At 35.9% G+C, this 17886-nt stretch overlaps 1 protein-coding gene across 2 annotated transcripts in view; it reads right to left on the reverse strand.

The window, feature by feature from the left end:
• LOC306875859 (histone deacetylase 4-like) overlaps positions 1–17886 on the reverse strand; it is a 194973-nt gene that overhangs the window by 70960 nt on the left and 106127 nt on the right. For both annotated transcript variants that reach the window (XM_079426607.1, XM_079426608.1), the window contains 5 exons: positions 17606–17756; positions 15934–16054; positions 12749–12867; positions 720–848; positions 444–556 (listed from right to left, as the gene is read on the reverse strand). In XM_079426607.1, the coding sequence (XP_079282733.1) occupies positions 444–556; positions 720–848; positions 12749–12867; positions 15934–16054; positions 17606–17756 (633 nt within the window). The remainder of the gene's footprint in view (positions 1–443; positions 557–719; positions 849–12748; positions 12868–15933; positions 16055–17605; positions 17757–17886) is intronic.

A 17886-nucleotide genomic window follows, 5' to 3' on the forward strand; every position in this document is an offset into this window, starting at 1 on the left:
CCCAGCTCAGGAGACAAAATGTAATGCAAGAGCAACTTTCCATAAAAACTAACAAAGTAAAGCAATTTGTTACTTTTCTATGGAGTAATGCAATATTGTAATCCATATTAAAATAAAAACAATTAATTTAATGTATTATAATATATTATATTACATATATTATAATTTGACAATGTAAGGATGATTTTGCATGTCTTATTTTGAGAAACGATTTGTGAATAATGTTTCAGCTCATGCCCCAAATAAAAAAAAGTTCCAAATAAAAAGAAAAAACTATTTTACTATTAATCAAATCTAAACATTAAATTCACTGGTTCATCCAAAATTAGGCATGACCACATAAAACATAATATAATTCCCATTCTCAATTATAATAAATAGCAGGTATTTCACAACCGATCTTAAGCAGCTGTGGTCACAGATTCATACGCAGCGCACTGTACCTCCACTGGACTGCTGGAGATTGAGCCAGCGATGCCGTTCTCATTGGTAATGTTGTTTGAACTGTTGTTGGGTGAGCTTGGACCAGAACCAGGAGCACTGCTACATGCCGATTCTGAGAGAAAATGGACTTGATTAGTTTGGTGTCAGTCAAGAATGAACAGATGTTGGAATCCCGGCCTAGCAGTGCATGCAGGAGATTCAGCCAATCACTTTTTGACATTTTCTGCTTTCACTATGAATAAAATGTGAACAATGTTCAAGACGGATCCCCTCACCTGCCATGTCCAGAGAGCGCTTCTTTGCAGTGGTGATCGGCCCGTCCTTCCTCCGAAGCAGCGGGCTACTCCTGCGCTCCGTAACTTTCTGCTTCAGCCTGGATCGCAGCTTCAGGTTGGGCTCAGATGCTGATGAGAGATGGAACAGGAAATATAGTTCATACTGCAACACCGTTTTCAAACAGCAGGATGTGTGTGTAGGATAGAGTTGTGTGACATTAAAACCAAATAGACTACATTTACACTTAGGCTTTGCTCCAAAACCACCTTGCTGTCTACCTCCTACTTGGGCAGGTGCCTTTTAAGACAGCATCCTAAATAAAGTTTAACTTTATACACATTGAACATAGACAGGAACTGTGTGTGTCATGCAAATAGTGAGCTAATAAGCATAAAATATATTGCACATAAATACTAGGTAAAATAATAAAAGCTTAATTAGAATAATATATAAAAAAAATGGAATGTGTTATGAATTATATTTAATAAAAATAATACATAATCACAAACACAGAGAAAAATGAATATAAACAATGAAATAATAAAATAAACAAATATCCAAAGAAATGTATATAAATAAAAATAAAAACACAAATAAATACATACAAATAATTAAGAAATAAATACTATATAAAGAAAAGAAATATATATAAAAAAATATATTATTAAAAAAGAGAAATAAATAAATACATTAAATATTAACATGTATACATATAATCAATACATTATATATAAGCATTAAAATCCATCTGAAACAAATACTGATCCTCCACTGAAAATGATTTCTGGGCTGATATGATTTTTGACTGATTCAGCAGAATACAACTGTTAAATAACAAAGACTTTGACACTAGCTTGACCTGTCCCAAGCAACTAATTAATCCGTATAAAAGAGGCTAGTTCAGGTCACTCATTATGCTTGTGAATCCAGATTCCAGTTGAGAAACAATAGAGCAAACCAGCATCTGAACAGCTTCCAGCTTGGCACAGCAACTTGCCCAAAAGTTTAATCAAGTCCATCTAAGTGTAAACACTGCAAATGAATACCCTCGGTCGAGAGGGCTTTCAGTTAAACAGTTTGCAAACACAAGCTCTTGGAGTGTGACGTAGCGTGTCAGAACAGGCCTGCCACTGAGGCAGGACACAGGCCTGGCCAGCAATTACCAAAACGAAAGTTCACCGCGAGGGTCACGCCTGTTTGAAGCTGTCACCCAGGCACGGACGTTTCGCCCATTAACCACTGCTGACATTTTCACCCGCTCACATATTCCAACAAAGGCTCCTCTCTTGCCCCAATTGTGCTCTAACGCTTAATCCTTGCCTCGTTTGTGACCCCGTGTCAAAACGTGCATGGCCTAGAGAGAAGTGCATGCAAAGTTCATTAGAAGCAACTGTAATGTGCACTCAATAGTCATTTTGCAAGAGGGTATGTAATATAAAATATTTAAAATATTAAAAGTATACTTGCACATGTAAGCTCGATTCAAACTCGCCCCCACATGTCTACGTCATGATGTGGAAATATTTGTGTAATGCCGCCCAAGTGTTCATGGAAAAAAAGAAGGTGTGGTTTCAGTAACCGCAGTAGTGTTGATGCAGCCCTGTCAGGGGGACACTGTGTGCTTCTATGCGAAAGCAAAACCACTTTATTTTATTAAAATAGAATCATATGACCCCTTTACATCACATATTCTGCATATTTTGGTGTTAAATACTGGGAAAAACATATTTGTTACCTCCTATGGTTTCTATTGAGTCATAACACATTGGGTTCAAATGAATGTTCAAAATAAAAGCCTGCACCACTGGCTCTAATAGGTAGATGTTGAGGAAGCAAAGTTCCATCACTTCTCCTCTCAAGAGCACTATTCTGAAAAGCCAATCTTGTGGTTATACTTATCAAACTAGGTAGATATGAGGACGGCACTTCTTGTAAGTGGTAGGAACATTCCCAGACATCTATGTTAAAGAAAGCTGGGCATGCTGCCATTAATGCCTGCATTAGCAAGGGCAGAGGAGCAAGGAACGGTAATAAAGACAGGAGTAAATTTAACATGAGCACGTGTCCATCTTATGCCATCTGCCATTTAATAAAAAGTAGAAACAAAACTTTTATGATTACAAAACCTGTCGCTGCATGTGAGCAATTGAGCATCACCACAAAGCATATTTAACACTAATGTGTTAAAATGTAATTGTTTACTGTATTAAAGCATAAAAACACCATCATATGTTTGCAGATATTTAGAAAACACGCTAATTTCACATACTTGTTTCTCTGAAAACAATGCTACTGTTATTTGTTCTGCTTTGAAATGTGAGTTCCATGATAGAATGTCTGTTTTTGTTTTGGTCTGCGTGATTCCGCAAACTGCCAAATTAGCCAACAGAATTTCAACACCCCGGGTTGCCAGTTGGTGGAAAACACAGTGTATTGCCATGGAAGCCAGTAAACAAACTGGGTCAAAGATCGCAGATCCTACCCGACCTAAAAAGCCTCAGCATCTATCTAAATAGCTCTATGGAATTGAAATGCAAATAAATCAGTTTATCAACTTGTGCTTGTTCTTGCTCGTGTCACCAATCTGGCAACCCACATGAGCATAGAGTCTGAAGAGGAGGGCGCGGGAGAAACAACTCTCTCCAATATTTTGAATATAGACTGCAATACCCCATTTCAATCATTAGCTGTCAATTTTACATCCTGCACCTGTAAAATTATACTCAAAATCCAACAGCTCTCAAGCTATACACCCTTTGGTTTGACCACCTGATGAATTTGAATAGTTTTAGCATGAAATACAGGCTATAGTCGGCAGCTGTAAAGGAAATAAATGAGCTCTCTCACTGGCAGGACTCAAGGCCCTTGACTTTCACCCGCCTCTTGTAAAAACTGTTGAGATGGCAGAAGTGTGCGAGTGTGTTTGGGCCAGTGCTGTACCACAACTCTCTGACACATCCGCTGCAGTGGCCCATGATATTTGCTGATGTTACACACTCACACACGTCTGCTCCAAACTCAACTCCTGAAGGGTGACGGTGACCCTACTGAGCAGTCTGGAAAGGCAGGACAGGTTAAAAACTATTTTCACCAATTGAAAATCCACAATGTAGATAAATGAAGTCATATTTATTTATATAGCTCTTCATACAAGTAGTCTCAAAGCAGCTTCACAGAAAATAACAATAGTTACAAGAAAATAACAATAGTATATAATAGTGCCATTATTCAACTTAAGTAAGCTTAAGTGTAGTTTCAGTTTAGTTCAGAAAAACACTATGGATGCATAGACATTAAAATCGATAAGCCAATATTTCTTTAGATTTTTTCATGGCCGATAACCAATAAATGGCTTATTAAAATTCTAGATTTGTTCAATTAATAATCAATCAATAATTATATGAATATGCAATATGAAAATGGATATTCACTTTGAGATTTGCTAAAGATTCCATTTAAAAAAACATTTTTCACAAAGTGAAAGATCATCAAGATTCTAGCTTGAGTTTAACCATAATGCAGAAAAGCAACAGGCATGCACAGCTATTAAAATCAATAAATCAATATTTCTTTTCATTTTATGGCTGATAACCCATAAATGGCTGATATTAAAATTCTCTAATATTTTGTCAGATTAATTTAAAAAATAAAGCCAAAAATAATATATTTGATATTGATATTTGAAACCGATATTTCTTTTAGTTTTAGGGCTGATAAAGGATAAATGGCCGATATTAAAATTATACAATTAAATTGAAAATAAAACTATAAAACTAAAACTATAATAAATTGTTTCAAAGGCTAGCAGTGAACTTAGGCATCAAAAATGGTAATATGCAATATGAAAAATGGATTTTCACTTTGATATTTTCTAAAGATTACATTTAACAGTGTAATTATATTATTAGTTTTAAAAAAAATGTTTAATACTTTAAATGAGTGTTAGATGGCAAGAAATGTAACCCACAGTAAACGGAAAAATAGGGAAAATTCCCTTGCACAATTAAATAAACAATATTGGCTGATATACACCCATAATCAACTTGATAATCGATACAGTACAGGTATTTTGTGCATTCCTAAAAAGTACCAGCTTCCTCTTGCACAGCATCTCTGGCATATCAGCTTCTGCAGAGCACAGAGAAGGACCTCACATCACAAGCTGATGAATTAATTCTCAGAATATGAAATAGGAAATCTTGAAGATAAATTTTCATGATGATGATGATTGCTGAGGAGAAGATCTGGATGAGTTATTAAGCTGATAAAGTGAGGATAAGTTGTCAACAGAGCCGACGGGAAATGACAAGCAGAAGTCATCACCCTACAGCTATTAAAAAAGCACTTAGATCCAGATAAGGGAAATGAGCTCTTAGGAAGCAAACAGAAGCTGTGTTGAGTGGACAGCATGTTCAGGGAGCGGCACGGCTCCTCGTTAGCTGCAGTCAAAGCCATTTTATGGCCATCAGTAGTCTAAGACAGGGGTTGTCAAACTTTTTGATGGCAAGAACCCCTAAACATGACGATTCCCTTCCTAAAATATAAAAGGGAGTAATAGATTTTCATGCAAACAGGTCCATTTATACTACATGTGAAAAACAGAAAAGACAGCATAAAGTTTAGATAAAATATATTAACTTAATTATAATAATCTAAACATAAATATATATAATACTAACAATAATACTTCATATCTTCACATTAAAGTATACAATGATAAAAAGTATATATTATATATTACAAAAAAAAGTCAACTTAACATCTTAAGTCAACAGGTTAACATTAAGTATAATATAAAATAGTAAATATAAAACACACTAAAAAAGTAAATATAAATATCTTACGTTGATGCAATAGTATTTGAACACTTTAAGGCTTATGATACACGGGGAAACTTTTTGAGCAATGTTGCCATCACCAGGTGAGACACAGGGTCCACGACTGATCTAAAGTATCCAGTAGAGGTCGACCGATTAATCGGTACTGATAGTTGATTTGCGAAACTATCGGTTATCGGCAAAAATCCATGCCGATAGTTTTCTGTGTTGCGTCTGTTGCTGGAGTGGCTGAGAAATGTCTGCTGCCATTATACAGTACGAGAGCGGCCTCTAGAGGCGGAAATCACTGACAGTAGGTGTTGTTTGTTTTGGCATGTGACACTGCCCCCTGCACAGAGCGAGAAATTTCAAATGCGCATTTAAATGCAAACGTACATTTAAATGCAGCCGACATAAAATCCTGCCACGGAACAGATCGCCATTCACATAGTTTTCCTTTAAATAACATTATATTTGTCCCAAATCATTGTTAATGTACATAATGACTTCACCCTAGGCTATAAATTATGTATTGTGCATTTTTCAGCAAAACGTTTGTCTTCCTGTGGCTCTAATACAGTCTGTATGCTTCATATAGAGAGCTGTAATACAGATCGCGCTCTCTCTTTCCGTTTGCTCTTTTTTTAACACCGCACTTCAAATTATTTATGCCACATAGTTCATTCTTGAAGCAAACTTATATCCGTTTGGTGATTAAATAAACAGTTTTGGACCGCTGCTTGAATTGAACGTGACGTGTCTGGTGTGAGTGATACCTGTGACTTCTCCAACTCCAAGACGCAGCGCTGCACTTTTGCACGGTGTGTCACTTGCATATTTTTATTTTATTTTATTTTGATTAGATAATCATGCAGTGTTCTAAAATAGCAGCAAATAAAATGTGAGTACACATACAATATAAAAAACCTGTGCATGTAATTTTAATACGGCCTTGTGTAGGTATTTCAAGATGGCCATCTTTAAGCATGACTGTTGAAATTAAATGATAATACTTAACAATAAGAGTCCATTTGTAACATTAATGAAAGCTGTAGAAGTATTGTTCCTTGTTAGAGTGTGTTCATTTCATTTCAACATTTACCATTACTAATAGGCTTAATTTTTAAATTTTAAAGTTTCTTCTGTTAACATTAGTAAACTATGAAATACCTTTAATGATCAATAGAATAATTAATATTAATATACATTTTTTATTCATTTACAAAGTATGGTTCAGTACTGTTACTGCTTTTTTAAAAATAGTAAAGCTCTATTTTAGTTTTTGTTCAGTATACATTTTAAAACGTATCGGTTGATTAATCGGTATCAGCCAGTGTGGTCCAACCTAGCTATCGGTATCGGTAAAATCCACTATCTGTCAACCTCTAGTATCCAGATAGAAATTTGTTACCCATTCTCAGTGGGAAAGTGCCCAAGCAACATTGCTTAAACAAGTTGCCTGGCAAAATTGCTCAAAAAGCTGCCCTGTGTATTATCAGCTCTTTTTTAAAAGCGCTAAAAATATACACACTGTAAACAAATAGACAACCGTATTTGCATTTGCATACACATTTGTCAGTTTTTGGTTACCAGATCAGATCACTAAACATTACCCAAGAAACAAAGCACAGTCCTGTGCACTCTTCTGTCCTTTACTGCTGCTGCCCCAGCCTGCATCCCAGATCTTATTAGCAGGTATTAGGTCACAAATTGCAACCTCCAGGCTGATTAATGTAATTGTGTTTAAAGTTCAAGCGCAATGCCTTCCAGATTTCTCTATCCTCGGCTTTCTAATCCTGTAAACTCCCCAGTGAAAATTGACGTGTCAACATGAATGTGAAGAGCACTTCAGTGTAACCTGGAGGCTATTCATATGGTGTACAAATGAGAAGAGCAACGGCAATGCTTTGTGCGACGTCTCAAGCTCATTTTCTGTAAAAGCGTCCTATTTCTGATCAAATAAGAGCAACTTGTGTTTCAAGTGAGGCATAACAGACAGTCATTTGCTCACTGCCCCAAGGCTGTCAACAGCAAATAATTGTTTGCGCTGAAATTTGAGCCAGATTTTCTAAGAAAAAAAACACTTTGTGCATGACATGTAAAAGAATGAGTCACCGAAAAAGAGTCACGGTTGCTGCAAGCCCACTCTGCGCAAAATGCCAGCTCTGTGACCTTCCCGCCTGCTCAAACACGTTCAGAAGAGCACAGCCTCGCAGCACTGCAGGAGAAACGCATGAATGAAACAAAACAGCTCTCGCTGAGTCAAATACTTACACCATACATTCATACTTAGCGTGGAGAGGAAAGTGTCAACACCACTGCTGGAGGATGTTACTTGTAAAAGTAGCAAGCTACAATACTGCATTACTTATAATTATGCTACATTGTTATGTCATGTTAGTTTTCTGTCCTCGTACAGTTTTTTCACATATGACAATCACAAGAAATGTAAAGCATTACAAATCTGAATGCTGCATTTCTGACAAAAAGTTGCTAAATATCTTTTTTTTTTTTAATTGTCTTACAAAATCAACAGAAAACTTGTCACATGCAACTGCGACAAGCAAAACGTTTATGGTAAAGGCATGCAAAGTGTTATTTTTGTCTGCTATATACTAAAAAAAATTGAAAGTAATGCACATTAAATTTTACAATAACTGTAAAACTAACATGCTTTTTATGCATTATATAAAAAAAAAAAACATTTGTTACTAGTGTGTACCTTAATGTGCATTACCTAATATTGTGTCAATTTAATTTTTCCTGAAGATTTTGATCGTGAAGATCAAAAATTAGATTATATAAAATGTTACTTATTTTTAAAAAGTAACTTGTGTCAATTTTCCATGAAAAAAGTCTAATTATGTGAAAAAATCTGATTACAGTAAAATATTACTTAGTGGGAAAATCTGAATTTTTTTTTTATTTAAAAAAAGTGATTAACGTGAAAAAAACATGATTACATGATACATTTATTATTTGAAAAGCATCACTAATTACTTTAAAATCAAATTATTTAAAAAATCTGGTTAAAATTTTACTTATTTGAAAAAAGTAACTTGTATTATGTAAATTTAATAAGTATCATTACTTAATGCATGAAAAAAATCTTATTCTCTAAAAAATCAGATTACATAACATTACTTATTTAAAAAAACGTAACTAACATTGTGTACTGTATATTACAATAATAATGAAATTCTGATAACATAAAAAAATCTGATTGCACACAGTTACTGATACTAAATTAGATATTTGATTGAAAAAAAATATGATTATGTAACATGCAGCACGTATTTGAACAAAATAACTACAGAAGTCACACGTCATTTTACTCGTTGAAAACAGCAAATCGATAACGCAACTTGTAACATATAGCACCCCCAAAACACTGCTCACCACTATCAGAAAACCATGACATAAATACAGAAGAGCAACCATCTGTGCAGCATTCATGGCACTGGACATCTAGCAGACTTCACTGTCCTAAAACAACATCACACTTCCTGCAGCTGCCAACAGCCAAGGTTCCAGATGTCCGACGGTTAGGTGAGATGTGTGAAAACAGACTCGGGCCTGTCCTGAGAGGGAAAGCGAGCGTCAAGCAGTTCTGGTTAAGGCCAGGCCACCCTCCTTCTCCATAACCCCGCTGCAGGAATGCGCTCTACCAGCCAGAGCAAACTGAGGTTCATCTACAACGGGACGACTGGAATCGACTCGCAAACGAGCCTTACCACAAACTCAATCATCAGAACTAAACAAAGAACATTTCACAGCTTCAGACCATCGGATCCTCTTTCCCGAAGTTCCACTGCCTGTATGCTCCTGCTGCTTTCCCAGGTTAACAGCTCGCATGGGAAATATTACCGTGAAAGGACGTCAAAGAGGTTGTGCCACTCATGGATAATGAAAACAATGAACTGTGGGAACACAGATCACATCAGGGTCCAATATTAACACCTGCCAAGCGCTAAATGTGAGTAGATGACGACTGGTAACTTGTCAACAGCTAAATTTTAGGTAACATTATAAGAATCTCAGATTATGTGCAAGTGACATGCAAAAAACTTCTGCTGATGGAATCAAAGTAAATTAAAATCAAACTCAAAAACAGTCTATTAAAGAAAAATAAACAACTACTCCTTGTGGAGAAGTTTCTCTAGATTGTATGAAGTAATTTTTTTTCACTGAACCCCATGTGGCAACACATATGGTGGAATATTTGTTGCATTAAGATGAAATAAAAAAATGTGGAACAAAATAATTTGTTTCTTTGACAGGTGCAGTTGAACAGCACAGTGACTCATGCTGTTTGTCAAAAATATGCAAAAGCTATTAAATAAATTAATTAATTAAATAAAAAACAACTAAGCAGTCTCTTTCTTACAGGAATAATAAAAAAAAAAAAATAACAGCTAAACAACCTGTTTCTTATAGGGATAAAATAGAAAATATATATATTTTAATAAATATACAATATAAAATAATAAAATAAAATAAAAATGACTGTATAGAATATTTATAGCCTGTAAATTTTCTCAGCTCATTAAAATTAATAAAATAAAAATAGATAAAATAGAATAAAATTATATATAATTTATCAAATAAAATTAAATATATAATATACAAAAACAGCTATCGCTTTCTTATAGGGAAAACAAAACAAAAACAAAACAAAATTCCTGTAAGGAATTTTTAGCCTGAAATTTTCTCCGATTATCTGCAATTTGGCAGGTGCAGCAAAACGCTCATTTTGGACTCTGAGTGCAATGAATGTTCAATCATCCTCGTGTAGACCTAGAGGTCATAAAGGTTGCTGTACAGTAGGACTCTTTGATTTAAGTAGCAGGAGCTGCTTTCACCTTCTGTCCGCAGTTATGACTGTAATGCACTCTGCAACACCTCCCCTTCCCGTCTCCCTGGCCTGCACTGTAATTACGCAGGTCTCACCGGGGCTCTGCGTGTGCTAAAGGCCCAGGGCAGGTTGTACTGCGGGTCCCTGACAGGCCCATTTCCAGGGTGATTAATGAGCACAGAGGCCTTACGCTACCTAAACCAGCCCAAAGTGAGTCTGCATAGGAATTGCCCTTGAGTGCTCTCCTGCAGCAGGGAGGGGGGGTAACTTCTTTAACACACACTGCCTAGAGCCCCGATAGTGAAGACAGTGATGCTGAAGCAGGGGCACAGGACCCATGCCAGCACACAGACACTGGAGCCCTTCTTAACACACAGCATATGTCTTTACCTAAACCTCCTAAAACCGCATGCGCATTTTTCCTCAAAAGCAGAAAACTTTTTAAAAAATTATAGGAGTCTACAATGCCATCAAAGAAATCTAGACAATGTTACCTGGTCATCTCAAGGTGCATCTCGCAAAAATTGTCGACTTGTTCTGGTCATGCGTCACAAAACAAAACACTATTTATTTTTTTCATATCAATTTTGTTTATTTCCCTTCCGAATTTTTATGGATCATGAAAAAAAAATATATATATATATATATTATATCGTTTTTGCATGTTTGTCACACTTTAATGTTTCAGATCATCAAACAAATTTAAATATTAATCAAAGATAACACAAGTAAACACAACATGCAGTTTTTAAATGAAGGGTTTTTTTTATGAAGGGAAAACAAAATCCAAACCCACATGGCCCTGTGTGAAAAAGTGTAAGTGAAAAAGTGCATGGCAGAGTTCCAAGAGACGAAAACCGCTGCTGAGCAAAAACAACATAAAGGCTCGTCTCAGATTTGCCAGAAAACATCTTGATGATCCCCAAGACTTTTGGGAAAATACTCTGTGGACTGACGAGACAAAAGTTGAACTTTTTGGAAGGTGTGTGTCCCATTACATCTGGCGTAAAAGTAACACAGCATTTCATAAAAAGAACATCATACCAACAGTAAAATATGGTGGTGGTAGTGTGATGGTCTGGGGCTGTTTTGCTGCTTCAGGACCTGGAAGACTTGCTGTGATAAATGGAACCATGAATTCAGCTGTCTACCAAAAAATCCTGAAGGACAATGTCCGGCCATCTGTTCGTGACCTCAAGCTGAAGCGAACTTGGGTTATGCAGCAGGACAATGATCCAAAACACACCAGCAAATCCACCTCTGAATGACTGAAGAAAAACAAAATGAAGACTTTGGAGTGGCCTAGTCAAAGTCCTGACCTGAATCCTATTGAGATGCTGTGGCATGACCTTAAAAAAGCGGTTCATGCTCAAACCCTCCAATGTGGCTGAATTACAACAAGATGAGTGGGCCAAAATTCCTCCACAGCGCAGTAACAGACTCATTGCAAGTTATCGCAAACGCTTGATTGCAGTTGTTGTTGCTAAGGGTGGCCCAACCAGTTATTAGGTTTAGGGGGCAAGCACTTTTTCACACAGGGCCATGTGGGTTTGGATTCTATTTTCCCTTCATAAAAAAACCCTTCATTTAAAAACTGCATGTTGTGCTTACTTGTGTTATCTTTGATTAATATTTAAATTTGTTTGATAATCTGAAACATTAAAGTGTGACAAACATGCAAAAAAATAAAAAATCAGGAAGGGGGCAACACTTTTTCACACCACTGTATATATATATTAGAAATAGGTTAGTTATTTAGTTTTAAATTTTTACCTTATTTAAATTTTCAACATATATTTTTACTTAATATTATTACTTTATTATTATTTTTAATATAGCTTTAGTATTATTTTTTACTTATTATTCTTACTTATTAGTCATCTGAATTTGGGGCTAGATTTTTCTTAATTGATTTAAAGAAAAAGAAAAACTAAAACTGAAATAAAAACAAACCTAAACAGTAATGTATAAAAAAATAACATCTAATACAAATGACAAAAGCACAATTAAAAAGCAAAAGCAAAATTGCTTAAAATTAAAATAAAAGCTGAAAACACATAAAAAAATAAAAACTATAATTCGATATACATAATACTAAAACACTGCTCCACATTTTGCAGCCATTGAATGTCACAATCTTTTACAGTTGTGTGTGAGTGTGAGAAAATGGCTTCTGCATCTACAGCAGGAAAAAAAACGGTTTCCACGAGCGTTAATGGAAGCAAAGGTCACAACGTTTGTTCCACGTTTTTTGGAACCAGTTCTGAGTAAGTAAACCTGTCGTAAACTGGTGTAAGCAACCCTAGTGAAAGTGAAAATACAGGGCAGGACGCATTGAGAAGGGGCTTAGTTTTACCCGTCTTGCGGAGCGGGAAGTCATCTTTGGGGTCGTACATTCCCAGCACCGGGTGGTTGTAAGTGGAAATCCCTGTCTGAGGTGGTGAGCTCTGGTCCAGGGAGCTGTGCTGGGTTTTCCTGTGGAACAAATCACAAACACACACATAGGTACTCAAATATGTGCATTTCTAGACATTTCCACACACAGCTGCTCTCCATTCCCAGCAGCGGGACGCTTTCTGCCAACTAATGGGAATGCAAACTCAGATCACCCATAATGCCAGAGGGGGGGGGGGCATCATTCTGTTTACAAATAAACATGCTTGAGTATGACACACTTTCAGACTCAAAAACGTCAGCTCTAAGCTCTGTGAAAATAAAGGGATTTGCTCCTTCTAAACAGGAAAAACAACTGCAGCGGGGTATCTGAGGTCAGCTGGCTTCCCCACAGACCCAAGAATTGAATCTGGCTCACCGTCCGCCCATCTTCAGGCCAGGAGCTCCAGATCTGTTTTAATAGCACACGGAAGCTACAGAAATGACTCACTCTCGGTCAACCCTAGTGCAAATGTTGTAATCAGTATGTCGGAAATGAATAAGCAATTGGCTGAAACATGCACTGCCATTCAAAGGTTTGAGGTCAGTCATTTTTTTTATTATTGTTACAGAATTTTTTTTTTTTTTTAATTAAATTGAATTCAAGATATAAAGAACTAAAAAATGCAACTCTCTCTATATATATATAAAATTCAAAAGCTAATTCAAAGAAACACTCAGTAGATAAATAAATAAATTATTTAGCAGAAAAATTATTAATAAAATAACAATTAATAAAAGAAAATAAATAATTTTAAGACATTACTTGATTATCAGAAACATTGGTAGTAGCAGCTCTAGATAAAGCCAATAAATTGAAATATGCAACAAGAATGTGAATATATATTATAAAAGATTTAACTTTTAAACAAATACAGTTTACAAATAAATATAAAGAAAGAAACAAATAAAACAATATACATTATTTAATATATACAAAAATATAAAAAAAATCAATAAATTCAGCTGTCATCACAGGAATAAATTACATTGTATGCATTCAAATATAAATCAGATATACTTCAACTGCTACTAATGTTTTTATTGTATTTTAGATTAAATAAATGCAGCCTTGGTGAGCATTAAATAAAAAAAAAATCTTATTGGCCCCAAACTTTTGAATAGTAGTTCATGTGCATAAGTATGTAAATGCAAAAGCATAGAACATTTCTTTCCATTTTCCGAGCCTCACAGATGAGGAGTGTGAAAGGTGGGCTTGATGGAGTGCGAGTTTTTCACACAAACACACCCTTATTCACATCCACACCCTCACACACTGACACATGTCTCCTCTTCACCGCTATCTTTCACACATGACAAGCTCCCCAATCAAAACTTGCTCAAAGAACCCAGAGGTGACAGCTAACTACATCTTTTGTGTGGTGAAGGGAGAAACACAACTGCCAATCAATCAAAGTCAAATTTACATAACATGGTTTTACTTTGGCATACAGCCGCAAGCAAACAACTAAACTACTGAAGTTTGGCATCAGCTTGGTGTAGCATTTGGATCTTTAGCTTGGTTTTGATCTGCTTTTAAGATAATGTCTTAGATAACACAGCGATAAATACAGGTGTAAACAGGTTCAAACCACATTCAGAGCTAGTTAAAACACTTGTGATGACACTGTATTCATAGTGTAAATGTTAATCTGTCCTGATGCATCTCAGATAGCAGTGAACACTAACTACTCACTGGCCAATCAGTCACTGTGCTCATCATCTGGAGAAAAAAATAAAAAATACAATACAATAAAACAAAATTAAAGCCCACCAAAATAAATAAATAAATATATTTTTTTGTGATAGGTGCAGCTGACAAATATGCAAAAACCAATCACAACAATGAAACCGCAAATTAATCTCTTTCTTACAGGGGGACAAAAAACTGATTTTTTATTTATTTTTTATGGTGATAGATGCAGCTGACCCCCACTGTTTGTCACAAATATGCAAAAACATAAAACAAAGAGCAAATTAATCTCTTTCTTACAGTGAAAATAAAATTTAAAAAACGATTAAAGCCATTTGCAAAATTTAATGAATGCATATGCTTTTTTGTTGCATTCTATTGCATTTATTTCTCAAATTTCCACTTGGCTTTTTATTAATTTGAAATGTTTTTTTTTTTCTTATCCTTATTCTCATTTCTTTGTAAGGTGTAAACCGGTTTAGTATTATTTATTTATTTTTAAATATTAATATACTGTATGTGTGTGTGTGTGTGTGTATGTATATATATATATATATATATATATATATATATATATATATATATATATATATATATATATATATATATATATATATATATATATATATATACATATATATATACACATACACATATATATACACACACACACACACATACATACATACCTGTATATACACACACACATATATATATATTTTGCTTTATAAATATATAAATTTGCTTTATGGAACCAAATCATTTGACAGTGAGTCAGACTAACTGAAATAAGCCTGGCCTATTTGGTAAACTTGTTTTATGAAACAGGCCTCGAGGCGTTAGAAGTCAGAAGACACAAGTTAAATTATAATTTGCTGTCTGTCTGAACCAAAGAAATAAAAGCGATCATATTTTTTCCATTGCATCGCATTGTGTTGAATCGAATCGAAATCCAGAATGAATTTAGAAGGGTACAAAACCATCTTGCCTACCAATATTCAAGAAAATGCCACCAGATTCATTGGGAAGTGCTTCATATTGCATCAGGACAATGACCCAAAACACCCAGCCAGTTCAGTCAAGGAATTTATAAGGGCAGAGAAATGGAAAGTCTTTGATTGCACAAGTCAATCTCCAGATTTAAATCCGACTGAACATGAATTTCACCAACTGAAGAGGAGAGGAAAGGCAGAAACCCCCCAAAACAAGCAACAATAGGAATTGTCTGCATTAAAGGCTGGGAAAAGTATTTCAAAGGATGAGACCAAGAGTCTGGTGATGTCTATGGGTCTCAAAACCAGAAAGCTGCATGTTAATGTTAATTGTAAACAGTATGCAATTCTGTCTCAATTGACTGCTTTGTCAAAGCCAGATGTAAACAGGACCCTTTCTGAAACATCAGCACCGATACTCACCCGTACCAGTAGCGTGGGTCATTGGGCAGGCAGTGGTTGAGGCTCCTCTGGGCCAGCGCTTTCTTCTTGTTGAGGACAAACTCTTGCAACCTCATCTTCACCTCAGTGCTCGCCACAGCGCCTGTCGATCAGAGCCCACAGTTCAGGAAGATCACAAGCAGCCAAGCAGCGGGACATTAATGCCATTTTCTCAGCCTCTAGCTGCGCTATGCTGCTAGATTTCTCTAAAAGCCTTGGGAAGGGGTTTTATGTCATTTGAGACTGTCAAATTCTTCGCCATTTCTAAACCCTGTAATTTGCAGTGCTGTAATTTCGTCTTCTAAATGCTCTTAAAAAACTCTTAATAGTCTGAGACAGAGAAGATCGAACAGTGCCCAATTGATCATGACCACAAAGGCTGACACTTGTTTTCTGGTGTCGATAAACAGCTCTTCCACTGCAGCCCGACTTGGTTCAGATATCTCTTCACATCTGAGAGGACCGACCCCTTTATCCAGACTTAAATAGAGAGCAAACTCTCTATTCCAATTCCCTTGAGACGGCCACGGTTAAACAAAGACGTCTTTTTTTCTCACTATTGTTCCCTCTATCAAAGAAACACATCAGATGGATGAATTCTCACAGCTTTTCCTTCAATTACCACCCTTCCCATCGTCTGTAAACATGTCCCCAGAGGCCGTCGCTGGTGTATGTACACATCTGCGCTGCCAGACAACACGCGCTCCTCGCAGGCAACAGGTGACCGCCGTGTCAACGACAACAGTGACGGATAAAAATAGACCGGCTGTACTGTACTGCCAGGAGCATCTCAGATAACTACACACTATCTGAGAAAATATGCACAACAAGTGCAAGTGTCACTGGTAATATTGCTCATGCCTAAAACACCAAATATTAAATTGTGCGCAACAAACTTAATAATCTTATAAGATATCAGACCATTGATTTTGGTAAAAGATACCATAGGCCACGCACACACTAGCTATGTTTCCCATCCACCTATTTGTATGCACATTTTGAGATATTGCATTAAAAAAAAACAAATGTAAACACCAAGATGCAAATAAATTCTTAACATGTGCATGAAAAAACCTACGTGGTTACATTTTTTATCCAATATGGTAAACGTCTCACAAAAATTAAAAGCTTATTTTCAAGATAATGCATTTGGATTTATTGTGGGCTTGTTCTTTGATGTTTCTTCTGAATTAATCAGGAATCAATATGGTTGTAGAATGCGGTTGTCACTCTTGTAAATTACTGAACTGTGTGTACAGAACACAAAGTTGAACTGACAACCAAATTTACATACAATGTATATGTAGTTACAGTGAAGGAACAGAAACCACATACCCTAATAATGAGTTATGCATGAGCAAACATCCTTAATGTTTTGTTTTTTTATTGAAAATAATTTTAGAAGGAAAACAGGTGGTTGGAAAGAAGTGATGCAGGTCAGACTCAAACTTATATCATCTACATGAGTGGTGCGATACGTGGTCTAACATGGTCTAACAGTATGGGCATTTGACTACTTTAGGCAAGTTTTTAATTTTGGTTATGAAAAGCAATTACAATGCTGACAGACATCCAAGCCACAATGCTGATTAGCCTAATAAATCAAATCAAAGACCTTTATGTGTTTCAGTCAGGTAATTAGTTTTTCACTCACTCTCTTGGCCGCGTTCTTTGTTTTTGAGTAAGTGGAGCTTCTGTTCCCGCTGCTGTTTCTCCAGCTCCTGTTCCTGACGATGGCGCTCCAACTTCCGCTGGTGTTCCAGGAGCTCCTGCTGATGTTTCAGGGCCAGGAGGTCCTGCTGATGCTGAAGGGGAAGAACAAGAACACACACACAAACATTATTCAACTGAATACAGTGGACCTTGATTTCAATTGTCTTAAAGTCCTCATAAATTCATCAAAACAAGTATTTTATTTACTCTTTTTTTTTTTTA

Source organism: Barbus barbus, assembly GCF_936440315.1.
Source record: "Barbus barbus genome assembly, chromosome: 10".
NCBI classification, from domain to species: domain Eukaryota; kingdom Metazoa; phylum Chordata; class Actinopteri; order Cypriniformes; family Cyprinidae; genus Barbus; species Barbus barbus.